At 40.8% G+C, this 12,728-nt stretch overlaps 1 protein-coding gene across 1 annotated transcript in view; it reads right to left on the bottom strand.

Moving 5' to 3' along the window:
• TAF4B (TATA-box binding protein associated factor 4b) overlaps window positions 1-12,728 on the bottom strand; it is a 71,079-nt gene that overhangs the window by 31,828 nt on the left and 26,523 nt on the right. The window contains exons 8-10 of the mRNA XM_050971371.1: window positions 7,934-8,069; window positions 7,229-7,334; window positions 2,057-2,226 (exon numbers count right to left, since the gene is read on the bottom strand). Of these exons, the coding sequence (XP_050827328.1) occupies window positions 2,057-2,226; window positions 7,229-7,334; window positions 7,934-8,069 (412 nt within the window). The remainder of the gene's footprint in view (window positions 1-2,056; window positions 2,227-7,228; window positions 7,335-7,933; window positions 8,070-12,728) is intronic.

Genomic DNA, 12,728 nt, shown 5'->3' with positions numbered 1-12,728 from the left:
AGCTGCGACCGAGGCTGGTGACAGCTCCAGGCAAGGCTGTGCTGGCCCTGCACCCAGAGCTGGGCATCACCCCTGTGACCTTGCCGCGGCTGCAGGCTGCCGTCGGAGAAGCCTTCCCATGGCTGACACCATCCATCACTCAGCGCGGCTCCATCGGACACCTGGACGGCAGCGGCTTTTCCCTGGTAGGCACGGCAGGCAGCAGTTCCACATGCCTCATGTGTTGTACCTGTCAGAAGCACTTTTCCTTGCCCTACACTGCATTTACAGCAGCTGTAATACTTTATGATGCAATATACAGCACGCCTTCAAAATCCATTTCAGTATTTACTGCCAAGCGAAGTGTTAAGAATGGATAAACAGCACACTGTAAAAAAACTAATCACCTATTTCATTTGCTTTTGCTACTGTTACTGAAAATGAATGACAATCTCACAAGGCAGGGAGAACCTAGAATGTTTTCCCACGTACAACCAAAGCGCTCCCCTGTTTGATCAGTAAGCACTGGCCTGTATTTTAACTGAGTGCAAAGCTCATTTTGGTCAATCACCTTTCAATACTTCCTCTGCAGCTTCTCACTAGACTATCAGATTACTGAAACAGCAACTCAAAGACAAAATAAAATCCCCCCAAACCTCAAGATCTCCCTACACACACATTTCTTAATCCAAAAATGGCTTGGTTCAAAAGCAGACATGTTAACTTTCTGAATTGCTCTACTCCCTGGCAGCACTCCTTTCCTTGCAAACAAGCACTTATCATTTATGACATGAATTATTGATATTGCTATTATTATTATTATTAATTTGGAACAACTACCATTCTAGCTATGAAACAGCCAAGCTTCTATTCTCCATCTTTCAACACAATGCCTTTATACCCACAACCAGCAAATTATTCTAGAAATACTCTCTCTGTTTCTGCAGAGCTCTTTATTTTTCCTTGATGATGACTGATTCATCTTCTACAGAACTTGGAGAACATCTTCTGGGCACCAGGTCTGATGTGCATTTTCCCTTTGCCACTAGTAACACAGCATTTGCTACCCCCCATACAGCTTGAGATGACCCATCTGGCTGACTGGGGCAGGAGCACCAAGGTCACAGGCAGCATTTGCAGGTTACGTGCTTGTCACAGGCTGGCTGCTCACTCTGGACCAGTTGTGTGTGGAAACAGAAAGACTTTGTGAACATGTGGTTAAGTCTCTGTGACAGAATTGTGACTGTACATTCAGGCTTTACTGGATGCTCAGCTGTAAAACTCAGTGTTCCAGTACAGCAAGTACTGGACAGAGGGCACAAGCAAGGAGCTGAGCAACAAGCATCAAGTTTGCTGTTGACAGGAGTGGGACCAGCCAGTGTGCTGCTACACAACTGCATGCTCCCTGCTCTGACATAACACATTACTATGCAACACATATTATTTTTGCTCAAAAGAAATTATACCTACATTAGAAACTTCCTGTAACACAGGCATTCAACATACATTCCACAGTATTGTTCATTATACAGACAAACATCTTCAACATCTCTTTTATATAAGATTAACGAAAGTTTTTTCCATTAAGGGAGTCATAAACAAAGCTGTGCTCTGTGTGTATTGGAAGTTTGAAACTTCTTCCTAATGTTAGTTGATAGATACATATACCTGAACAGGCAGAGGAATGCAAAAAACTGTTAGGGAAGTCAGCGTAATGCATCAAATTGGAAGCTGCTGAGACAGAAAAGCACATTTAAGTGTTTTGATGCTAGCACTTTATGGTTGTTAAGTGTTGCATTAGGTTTAGGAGTAAGAAAGTTGCTCACTTCTCACATATTAAAGTGGCATCAGTTTCTTTTTTCGGGTTGTGCTTCAGACAGTTTCTGTGTAAAGAAAACCTTAAAGGACAGTTGTTTCCTAGAAGGGGAAGTGAAAACTCAGTATTGTTTGGTAGAAACACATGAGATGGTAGATCATAATAGTTCCAGGTCCTTCTTCAAAGATTGGAGGCTGGCTGATGAAAGAGGCAAGGAAACACTACATCCATACATATCTGCTGTGTGTGCTTTGTTCTCACCTATGTTCAAGATCTTACTCTGAAGAGCTTCCAGAGACAGAAATGGTTCATCTGCACAAGAGCGAATCACTGTGCCAATGAGCTCAGAGTTTGCTGCCAAAATGCAGGCATTCTCCTCATTGAGATTAACCCCAGCCATAGAAGTCACATCATTTAGGTCATCTTCGTCTCTGCAAAAGAGGAGACCAACATTTTATGCTTTGTTTAGAACAGACACAAAGAAGAAGTCTCAACTACCAACAAGCAGCCACATTCACATTTCCTATATACAACAGATGTTCAGCATGGGTGTGGACAGGGAGCTCCTAAAAGCTCTCACACTTCTGCAAGGTGCTTCTGAAACATTAATTTGGCTAATGCCTCAGTTGCTAGGCATGCAAATTCTTTATATGAAACTGAAATTTTGAGCCAGCTTGGAAACCCAGGACTGAGTTAAACCCAGATTAAAAGTTCCCACAACCCCTAACCCTGCACCACCACTCTTGCAGCCTGAAATTTGTTCTAAAACTAATTTACCAGGTAGAACCAAGTGTGGAATGAAGTTGAAAGTTGACTCACTGGACTATAAACAAGCCCATTTTCTAACCAAGATGCCTATCTTGCAAACTGAGGCTTAAAGCACAGGCTTATTAGCACAGACATGATCTTCAGTTTTCTTTAGTGAGTTCCCTTAAAACACAGGACACAAACACTCCTTGATTATTTACTAAAACAAATCCAGACCTTGTACTTTGAATCAGTCCTACTATACTTGTGTACACAGCAGGGAAGATGCCACTGCTTCTGAAGCACCGTGCCACAGCTCTAGCTGGTAACTCCATTAGCTGGATTTTCATGTGGCAGCTTTGGACTATATGCTCAAAGTAAAAACTCAGGGTGAACATCACTCAGGCTAGCTTTAACAGCCTGTGTGCTTCAGCCTAATGGCTTTTTTTGGACATCATTTAAGTTAAAATACTGAATTAATCGGATAGGGAAAAGTTTTTGCACTACTTTGGCAGTGAAACAATCCAAGTTTTTATCAAATGAGTTCAGACCATCAAGAGAAAGCATTTTTACTTCCCAGTGTGACAAAGGCCCTAATGGTAGCTTCAGGGATTTAGGACCAATCCATAACAGACATATTAGGACAGATAAGTAAAATCACTCAATCTGAACAGCTTTTTATTTGGAAAGCACAGAAAACAAAACCAACACAGACACACCCCTCTTGAAGAGTATTCTCTGGCAAGGTTTGATAAAGTTCACCTTCAGAAAACACTGTGTGGCCTCAATAATTCTTGAACAAGGGTTAGCCAGGAATTTGTCGTTCTAAGGTGAAATGATATTTCTTGGAGGCTATCCCTTGACTGACTAGAGGCAGAGGCTAAAGTTATTAGAACATGAGTTGGGGTTGAGGTTAAGCAATACTCAAAAGACACAAGAAAATGTCAGTATATTCTTCTTAGAACTACAGATGCATTTTCTCCTTTGGGTTTCAGTATATTTCTAAGCGACAATTCTTTTGCAAACTTCCAGTGAGAGATCCAGACAGAAAAGGAGTCCAGCCTTGAGTCCAGCCTTCTTCTACCCCTCCTTCCATTCGTGTGCCCTCATTGCTAGCAGTTCCTATGTGTGTGTGTGTGTGTGTGTTATCAGGGAAAAAAAGACCCAGTAGATTCTCAAACCAGCTCCAGCTCTTTATGTCTAACTAGACACAATAGCTTCCCAACCAGGCTTGTGCCCCAAATCCATCATGCTAAGAAAAGTGTTATATCCCAGGACTGTCAGAAGAGTTAGATGTCCACAGCTACAATTTAAAGCTGAAGCCAACAGTGCCAGAACAGCTTCCCTCCTCCTACTCCTTCCCAACCAGCAGCTGAGCAGCTCCAAGTGTATACTCAGGCTCTATCAGCCTAACAGAGACCCTGAACTTTCAACAAGCGTGTCAATGAAGCTTCATGGGATGATAATTGAGTGCTAACTGATCTTCACAAGTACATTCCAGTTTCCTCCTCTTAGTGACCACTACAGAGAGGTCTTTGCTGATGGCAGAGACAAGAATCCCACTGAAGCACAGCAACTGCCACATATCTGCTGACAAAATCAGCACAACCAGCACCAGGAACACACATCACAAGCTGTCGGTGCTGGAACCTGACATTACTCCAGTGGAACTGTTTATGGAATCCCAGTAAGGACGCTTGCATCCCAGGTACAACTGCATAGCATGGAGTTTCAGGAAATCATTTTTGCTTTTAATCTGGCCACATACTCTAAACACTCAAGCAAACAACAGATGAACTTCTATAATGTACATCTATCCATTTTTCTACATAGAGAAGGTTCATTTCTTTATAACCTGCCTTTACCAGGTTACTATTTCTTGATTATTTCCATGCACACAGTCTCTCTAGTGGGACAAGCATACAAGTGTTTATATGCAAGAAGACATCTCTACCTGTACCATTCTTTAGTACCCATTCTAACTTATTCACTGTGAGACATAAATTTGCATCAAGCTTTGATGAAATATATGAAAACACTGTTGCACTTACTTTACTTAACCCAAAGAAATTACAATATTCCTTAGAAAAGTGCTCACGAGAGATTAATGGAAGTTTCAGAAGCCATGGTAAGTTCATACTTTTTACTACTCTTTTCTTTGTTCAAACAAACTTCAATCATTTTAAGTTAGGTATCAAGTACTTTGAGTAAGCTGTAGAAATCATTCTACTAAGGTGATAAATTTAAAATATTAGAGAGTGTACATGCAGGTGTTTCTGATGGATATTGACTTGCTTTCACTTTCAGCAGCCCTCCATAAAGCCCCTTTTTTGCACCACTTCCTTTAATGCCTTTGTCATTTGATCATGTCCCACTCAGGAATGAGCAGAAAAAACTCACCCAGCTGTTACAAGCCTCCAGTGATTTAAGCTTACTAGGACGGGGTGGAAAGCAGAACTTGGGAGCTCTGAGTGATAAACCACACAAAGTCAGGTTTGGCATTTCTGCTGGATATTCACTGCAAAAGAAGCCTGAGCAATGCAGACGCACCTCACATCTATGAATTTGCCTGCTGCCTGAAAAGTGAGTCTGTGGCACCCTCTGGTGTCTGACGACCGCACTTGTCTTCTGAATATCCCTAATTTACTCAATTTTATCCAAGAGTCAAAGGGAAAACTAGAAAGACACACTGAACCCAAACCTCTGTGCACCATCCCTGACAACTACCCAGGCCAGAACAATTCCAGCCAAGCCAGAAAGTTGCCTGTGCTTTGGAGAAAAACTCAATTAAGCAGAATAAATTCCAACCAAATATTTGAAGATGAAATATGTGATTTTAGAGTGCTCTAGCATATACTTTAGAGAAACATGTAGATCTGTTTACAAAAATCTTGATATTTCAAAACCAGGCTATTTCTTGACATGCCATGGTGCAATGTCCATGCTTAGCTGAAACAACATCTCGAAGGCTGAAATGCTTTGTCTTTTGTTGTTTTTTTTTCTGTTTGTTTGCTTGGGGGGCAGGAAATCACCACTCTTTCTACTGCTTAGCTCAGGCAACCTAAAGCAGGGTGTTAAAGAGCAGACAAGGTCAAACTGCAGCTAATGAAGTACAGCTTAGTGAGTAGAATGTCCTCAAATCCTAACCTAGCCCAGTCACACTATGGCAGAGGGAGTCAGGCTCGATGACACACTGCAGTGAGAGTGCACAATAAGGGCACTCTCATTAGTGCCACATGTATAATCACATCAATTACAAGACACACTCTCTGCTTGTAACAAATTTCATCACAAAACCTAAAAACAGGCCATGGTGCCTCTCTCTGCCTCACTCATGACCAGCAGTTGATTGATCATAGGTAAGAAAGTTTGATTATAGCATTGAATAGAAGAAACAAAAAGGGTGTATCCAAAGACAAATTCTTCAGAGACAAGAGACTCTACAAAGAAAATTTAGGGTGAGTTAGAGATTTCCTATCTAAATTCTCATGGACTTATGCTACTTTGAAGATCACAATCCAAAAGCAAGAAGAGAAATCTCTACTGAATCACACAGTAAAAGCAGTATTTTTCCTACACTATGAATCTAACAATTCAGGGAACAATTTACAAAAATTCAAATTTCTCATGTAAGACAGCTAATATATTCCATTTGGAAGATCACAGAACTTTTTTTCTTTTTTTTTCTTTTTTGGGTATGACTTTGTTCATTGTTGCTTTTTTTTATTATAATATTTATGAAGGAGTGTTTTTTTTTTTTTAAACAACACTAACCAAACTGACATCCCACATTACATTCTAAAGTATATTTCGTAAGACCTTGAGGCAGATGAACAGAGCTATTGCTTTAATATGAGCTTTTCATTTCATCGTCTGGCAACCACTGTTTTTAAGTGTTCACTGTATACTGTGTGTTCCTGTAAAGAGCAGCTGCTTTCTGTCTATAGCAGTGCATTCAAAGCTGCAGCTTGCAACAGATGATAAGTCAGCTGGTCAATGAGAGGTCATGTATGCTTTTTTCCCTTGGAAGAGCAATGTCAAACCTGCCCTGAAGTGCTAAGACTAATAATGCTTATGGCAGTCTGTACCTCTAGTCCAACATCACACTTCACAGCTGCAAAAATAATTTCTGCCTTTGAAAAGTTAATCAGTTGCTAGAACTAAAAGCTTTAAGCACTCTTGCAATCTAAAGGCCTAGAGAACATGTCAGAAATCGTGATTAGAGATGCAGTAAAAGACTTCCACCACACAAACAAAAACAAGGAGCTAATAAAAGATTCTGAAATGCAGCACAGAGCTTTAGAGCGGTTACAAGCCAGTCCAAATAACAGCTCAATGCTATCAGACTATATGCAAAAACCAGAGGTTCCATCTGCTTTAATCCTGTTGAGAGACTTTACTACAAGATAACTAGATTAGTAATTGTACTCGTAGGATGGAAAACATGTTAGTGAAAAGCTGACACAAAACCCAACCTCACCAGGACAGTTTTCTAACACTAAGAATAATTAACAGCTGTGTAGAAGTTTTAAGGTTACCCACTGCCCATGAGTATTGTGATGTGAAAAGCATGTATCAGAAAAAAAGCTTCTGAAGAAAGTTGCTATTATTTGGGCTCCATTCCCACCTCTGTACTTGCTCCTTCCTTTTGTTCCTTTTTATACTTCTGATATTGTTCATTTTTACCTGAAGGATGTTGCTCCATTCTCTTTCATTTTCACTTTTTGAACAGGAGATGCTTGAAACGACAGAATTTTATTTCTTGGCAAGGTAATTTGCTTCAGAATGGAACCTAAAACAAAACAAAGAACATGCTGCAGTACAAAGAAAAATGCTGAAACAACTGTTGAGTTAGTTCATTATTCTAGGTAAGGCTACTCAGACTCAGTAACAACTAATTGGGTCCATCTGAAAACCAGACACTCTAGAATCTTACATTCTACAAGTTCTGTATGGCCCAAAGTCTCACGCTCCCAGCAAACACCCTCCCTTCTGTGCTGACCAGGGAAATGTTTCAGTGCAAACTCACTGGCTGAGACAAACTCTTACTGTGTATCAACCTGGACTCATTGAAGGAAAAAGCAAGGCCTCATGAAACAACTCTCAAAATCCTCATCTTAGAGGAAGTTCACTGCAAGGAGTTCAATCCCAGTATTTTAACAAGTACAAATATTTGATTGACGTGCTCTTAACAAGTGCCAGAAGTAGATGTGACATTGATTTCCTCATCAGAGCTCCAGACAGTAAAGATGTTCAACTTAATGCACAGAACAGGTTGCTCCTGACAGACAGCCACCTTCTTGCACTCCTAAAATCTACCAACAGCCTGCACTTATTTCTGTACCTCAGCAGTGCTCCCCCTTGTCCATGAAATAGGTTCCTGCACTTTACCTGCAGGAAACTGGTTGGTTTGAACGAGGGTATTCAGTGGCATTTTCTTCTCAGCAGATGTCTGCAGGGTGAGTACTGAGGGCTGTGGGAGCGTGGATACTTGCTTGACAATGGCTCCCGATGGTTGCTGGACTACCTGGAAGCGGAATATCCAATATCAACAGTGAGAAGAGCTAAAAATACAGAGAAATAAACAGTATCAATGTTTCCATTTAGCCAGAAGTGCCACTGGGCAGGTATGCTTGTCTAGTTCTCAGTTTAAAGCAAACAGCATGCTCAGGAAAGACCTTTTTTTCTTAAACTTCATGTCAAGAAATCTTAACAAGTGGTAGTGAGCTGTAAGCTCATTCAGTGAGCTCTAACAGACACTTCACCCCTGTTCTCTACTGATGACTCTATTTTACAAGTGTCACTAATTATCACACAAGCCATTACACTGAGAGGCTTTCATCTACCTCGCCCAGCAGACTAACTATGAAAGAGTGAGTCTGCCACTAACTTCAAAAGGATGGGTATCACAAACACCTAGTCAAAAAGGGAGACCACCAAAACAACTGAAATCTTGCATGAAATACTGTACCTGCTAAGAATTAAAGAGTACGTGCTATAAAATCACTGATGTGTTTTTGGAATTGCAGCATCAATTGTAAATTGAGATGCTGAGTTTCAAAGTGTTAAGCTAAAATTCACTAAACAGTTGCCAGGAACATGAAGTACTATATAGCAACACCTATAGCAAGTAGAGCCTCTACACAAAGACATCAGTACACAGCTGAAGGGTGAAAAGGAAGGCAGCTCATAGTTTTGTTTAAAGAGACTCTTCAAAGAAACAAAACCAGACAGCAGGATGTCACTACAACACAGACCTACAGGCACAGCCCATAAATACTAATCCTTCCTCTTCAGGGGCAGCTATTAAAATGCAAGAAAGTAATAAAATTGCAGCATCCCTAAAAATCTCACTTCTAAGCCTCTTAGCTAGCAGAATGTGGGCTTCAGCTTTGATACATCTATAAAAAAGTTCTTGATTACAGGCAGTAGAAAGATGTTACTTCACCAAAGCATAAAATCAACACCTTCAGACTGAATTCTATTTTTTTCAGCAGCAGAAAACTAACATAGAAAATATCAGGGTCAAGAAGCCATTTTTCTCCTCTACATCTTTCATTCTTACTTCAGAAAATCTAGAGGGTGCTTGCTCAAGTGTAATTAAAGAATTGACATTTACAATACTTCAGAAATTGGGCTCTCTCCTGTCACCTAACTTCTCTGCTATTAATAAATATCATCAACATAAGCATCATACATTCACAAAAAGATACTTTGTCTATCAAAGAGTCAAGATAAACCTCTCAACCATCTCTGTATTGGTAGCACTAAGGCTTGCTGTAGCAGGAGTAATAGAATAACTGATCTGAAGTGGTATCTGAAAACCTGACAGACAGTTAACATTAAGATCTAGAGGAGGAAAGAACTACAGGAATACAGGGACAGACTCTGGACAGAGATGAGGCTCACACATGCAGCACTTCCTCATGGAGCAGAACAGATGCTAAGGGTTACCTTGATGAGTTTTTCCCAAAGCTCAGTTTGATCTCTCAGAAAGATCTGGCTTCCAAAACTGCAAGTTGTGAATAGCACTAGCAGCATCTTTAGTGAGTTCAGGTAACTAATGAGGAACCAACCAGCTTGGACACACTACTCACAGGCTCCCCAGGCACTAACACACACCTAGAGATCCTCCTTACCACCAGGGAGAATGATGCTTCATCTTCAGCATGCAAAACACTGGAACAGCACAGGAGGAAACATAAGCATTCCAGACTGAGGTACAGCAGACAAAAGAACAGAGATAGCAATGTTACAAAAATGGTCTAAGTGGAGACTGGGTTGTAAGTCCAGTAACCAAGGAGGTGACATTGCCAAGAAACAGAGAGGATGTGCTGGCAGTAGAGCTCATTTTCTGATTGCCATTCTAGCTCTAGACTAACAAAAGCTGGAAATCCTTGAGAGTTGCAATGGGAGAGAACAACAATACCGGAAATTTCAACAAGGATCCAATGCCAGAACAAAGCCTTACCAACATAGGTAATATCTGTGAGAATATCCTTTCTTCAGGTTAGCAGCAAGAAATAATAAAAGAAAAGGGACTGTTCTTTTGTGCCCTGTTAAGCAGGCTGACACAGACATCAGAATAAAATTATTGATGTTCTTAAGTTAAAAAAAATGCAACACAACATTCAGCTGACAATGAAGAGACAGCTGACTGAAAGAGACTTTGATGGGCCTCACTGAACCTGTTTTACATTCATAAAACAAAGTTTGGAGATCAGCAGAGGAATGCTGAGGTATCATCACACACAAGCAGTATTGCTTCATGAAGGAAGCCTCACTAATGGACTGCAAGAGCAATAACCAGGACAATAAAAATAATGGAGAGGACTCATGAAAGCTCACCTCTGAGGGGTCATGACACTAACAACTGACTAAGAACAAGCAGTTGCAACAGCATAAACACTTCACTCCTTGGTTCAGTCATTAATAATCTCCAGGCAGTGTGTCTCACTGGTAACTGTGGGGACTACAGCATAAACCCCTAGCTGGTTATGCCTGACATGAAGGTGTAATCTCACAGCAGCTTTCTCACCAATGGACGCCAGCATCTGGTATGTAAATTTTCATTTATTGTGCTTTAACAAGAGACAAAGCAACACTAGAGCAAGACAAACTGTATTTTCAAGATTTAATGTCTTTGTAAGCCAACAGCCTTAAATGAGGTGGTGTTAAGAAAGTCACAGCAGAAAATCCTTCAAAATATTCAACTGCCACAGCACAGGAATGCAGTCAATCCCAGCAGCACCCCTGAAGAACAGGCCCCTCAGTGTCCACAAAGAGTTTTGATAATAATGCTACAGAAATCAAGTTTCATGTTGCATCACTCCAGTCCCAAATTTGATACCAAAATACAGCAGCACTGCACTCTTAAGCACCGCCAACATATATAGTGGAGCTGGCACGTCAAAGTTCAAATTCTCTCAAGCACAAGAGGCCAAATTAGAAAGGGGCATACAGAGGGAGTGTATGGCATCAGACATCCCTGTGGGCTGAAAAGGGAAAAAATTGCTGGCAGCATTGTATATACAGATTTGCACAGCTGGCAGTGTGCTTCCTTTTTCAGCTGGCAGTAGGACCCTTCTGTTTCGGGAGGGCAGGTCCAGATTTGTTTTCTTGTGGGAGAAGACAGACCCTCTGCCCTTTCAAGAGAAGGCATCAGGGCAGCAGCCATAGGAGATACAGCCACTTCTACTAACTTGCCCTTTGTGCTAGTACGTTGTCTGAGCAAACACCAAGCTCCTGATATGGCTAAACTGTGAAGCAGTCAACTCAGTCCCTCAACTGTATCTGAGAAGAGCAAGTATTTTAATCACTGTGCCTACCCAAATGAGGATAAAAACATGTTTTGTATGCAATTCTATATATGTAAGGCACAGCAAAGAAAGGCAATTGCAGCAGACTGCCACAGTGCAGCAGTGTAGAGGCAGAAGCCATTTCTTGAGTTCACCAATATCAAATTCAAGAAGTGTTTTGACTCCCCTGTGTGGAGCAAAGCTTCCTTGCCTATTTGTACAGATGGTCAACCTTTCCCCTGGATTACAAGGCTTGCTGTGTAGCCAACAAACTGCTATCCTGCCCTTGTACTACCTAAGAAATTCTCCTTTTCTTCTGGCTGGAATTTCAAACTTAGTCCTCAAAGACAATATGAGTACCAACTCCTTTTCCAATTTGATTTTAGCTACTACTAGCCAAGATTGTCAGTGCATATGCTTAACAACTCTGCTTTGGAGTTTTGGGGTTGAGGGTATTTTGCCTCTTTTTTTTTTAACAAATCCACTCAGAAAAAGGACTCCCCCCCCCATCCATAAGCAAGTCTGGAAAGCTATAAAGTGCATGCTTACACTACCATAGCATGAACTCTTTATTTAGAATGCAGGATTGTTGTAATATATCTACTTTATTCCCTTTGAAAGGAACTAAAAAAGGCAAAACATTTTAGGGGCCTGAACACTGTTAAATCAAGTGTACACAATATCCAAGCTAAAATGAAAACTCGCACAGCAGATGTCCTACCATACCTGTGGAAAGTTAATCTAGTTTCTAATGGTGTTCCCACTTTTTAAAGAAAAAAAAAAATTTACAAGGAATTCCTTTGCAAGATTTGAGTTCTTTATCTGCCAAAGGGAGACTAATTCTCTCAAGATACTTGAAAGCATTGCTTACAGGTAGACCAGCTGGACACCATGCTACTTGGTATCCTAAACACTTTATAAGCCAACCTAATTTATTTCACAAACTTGCTCTTTCGGGTATACCTGTGGATCCACAGTTTCTTGGTATTTAATATTAATATTAGCAAGAAGTTAACCTGTGCCAAGAACAAAAAATGTTAACACATTGCTTTTGAGGGTATTGTTTTAATAAGACAGTTATTCCTCCTGGAATTTGTTAGCTAATGAGGCCTGATAGAAAAAACTCACTTTTGGACAACTTCATAATTAACATGTCTTAGTAAACGTGGAGGTCAGAACTCAGCTCAGAAAAGCTCCTTGAGGTAGTTCATGCATTTCAGATAACAGATCACTGAACAATATCAAGCCACCTGTGCCTGCCCAAGTACCCAGGGCAGGAACTCCCAGGGGAGAGAGACTGGCATCCCTGGTGGCTAACTGAAGCCCAGCACTAACAGGGCATCCAAGAGCAATTAATGTAAATATTCCATCAGCAGTTTCTGCTTCTG

This window comes from Serinus canaria, chromosome 2 (genome assembly GCF_022539315.1).
Source record: "Serinus canaria isolate serCan28SL12 chromosome 2, serCan2020, whole genome shotgun sequence".
Lineage (NCBI taxonomy): Eukaryota > Metazoa > Chordata > Aves > Passeriformes > Fringillidae > Serinus > Serinus canaria.
This window is presented reverse-complemented; position numbering and strand designations above follow the sequence as displayed.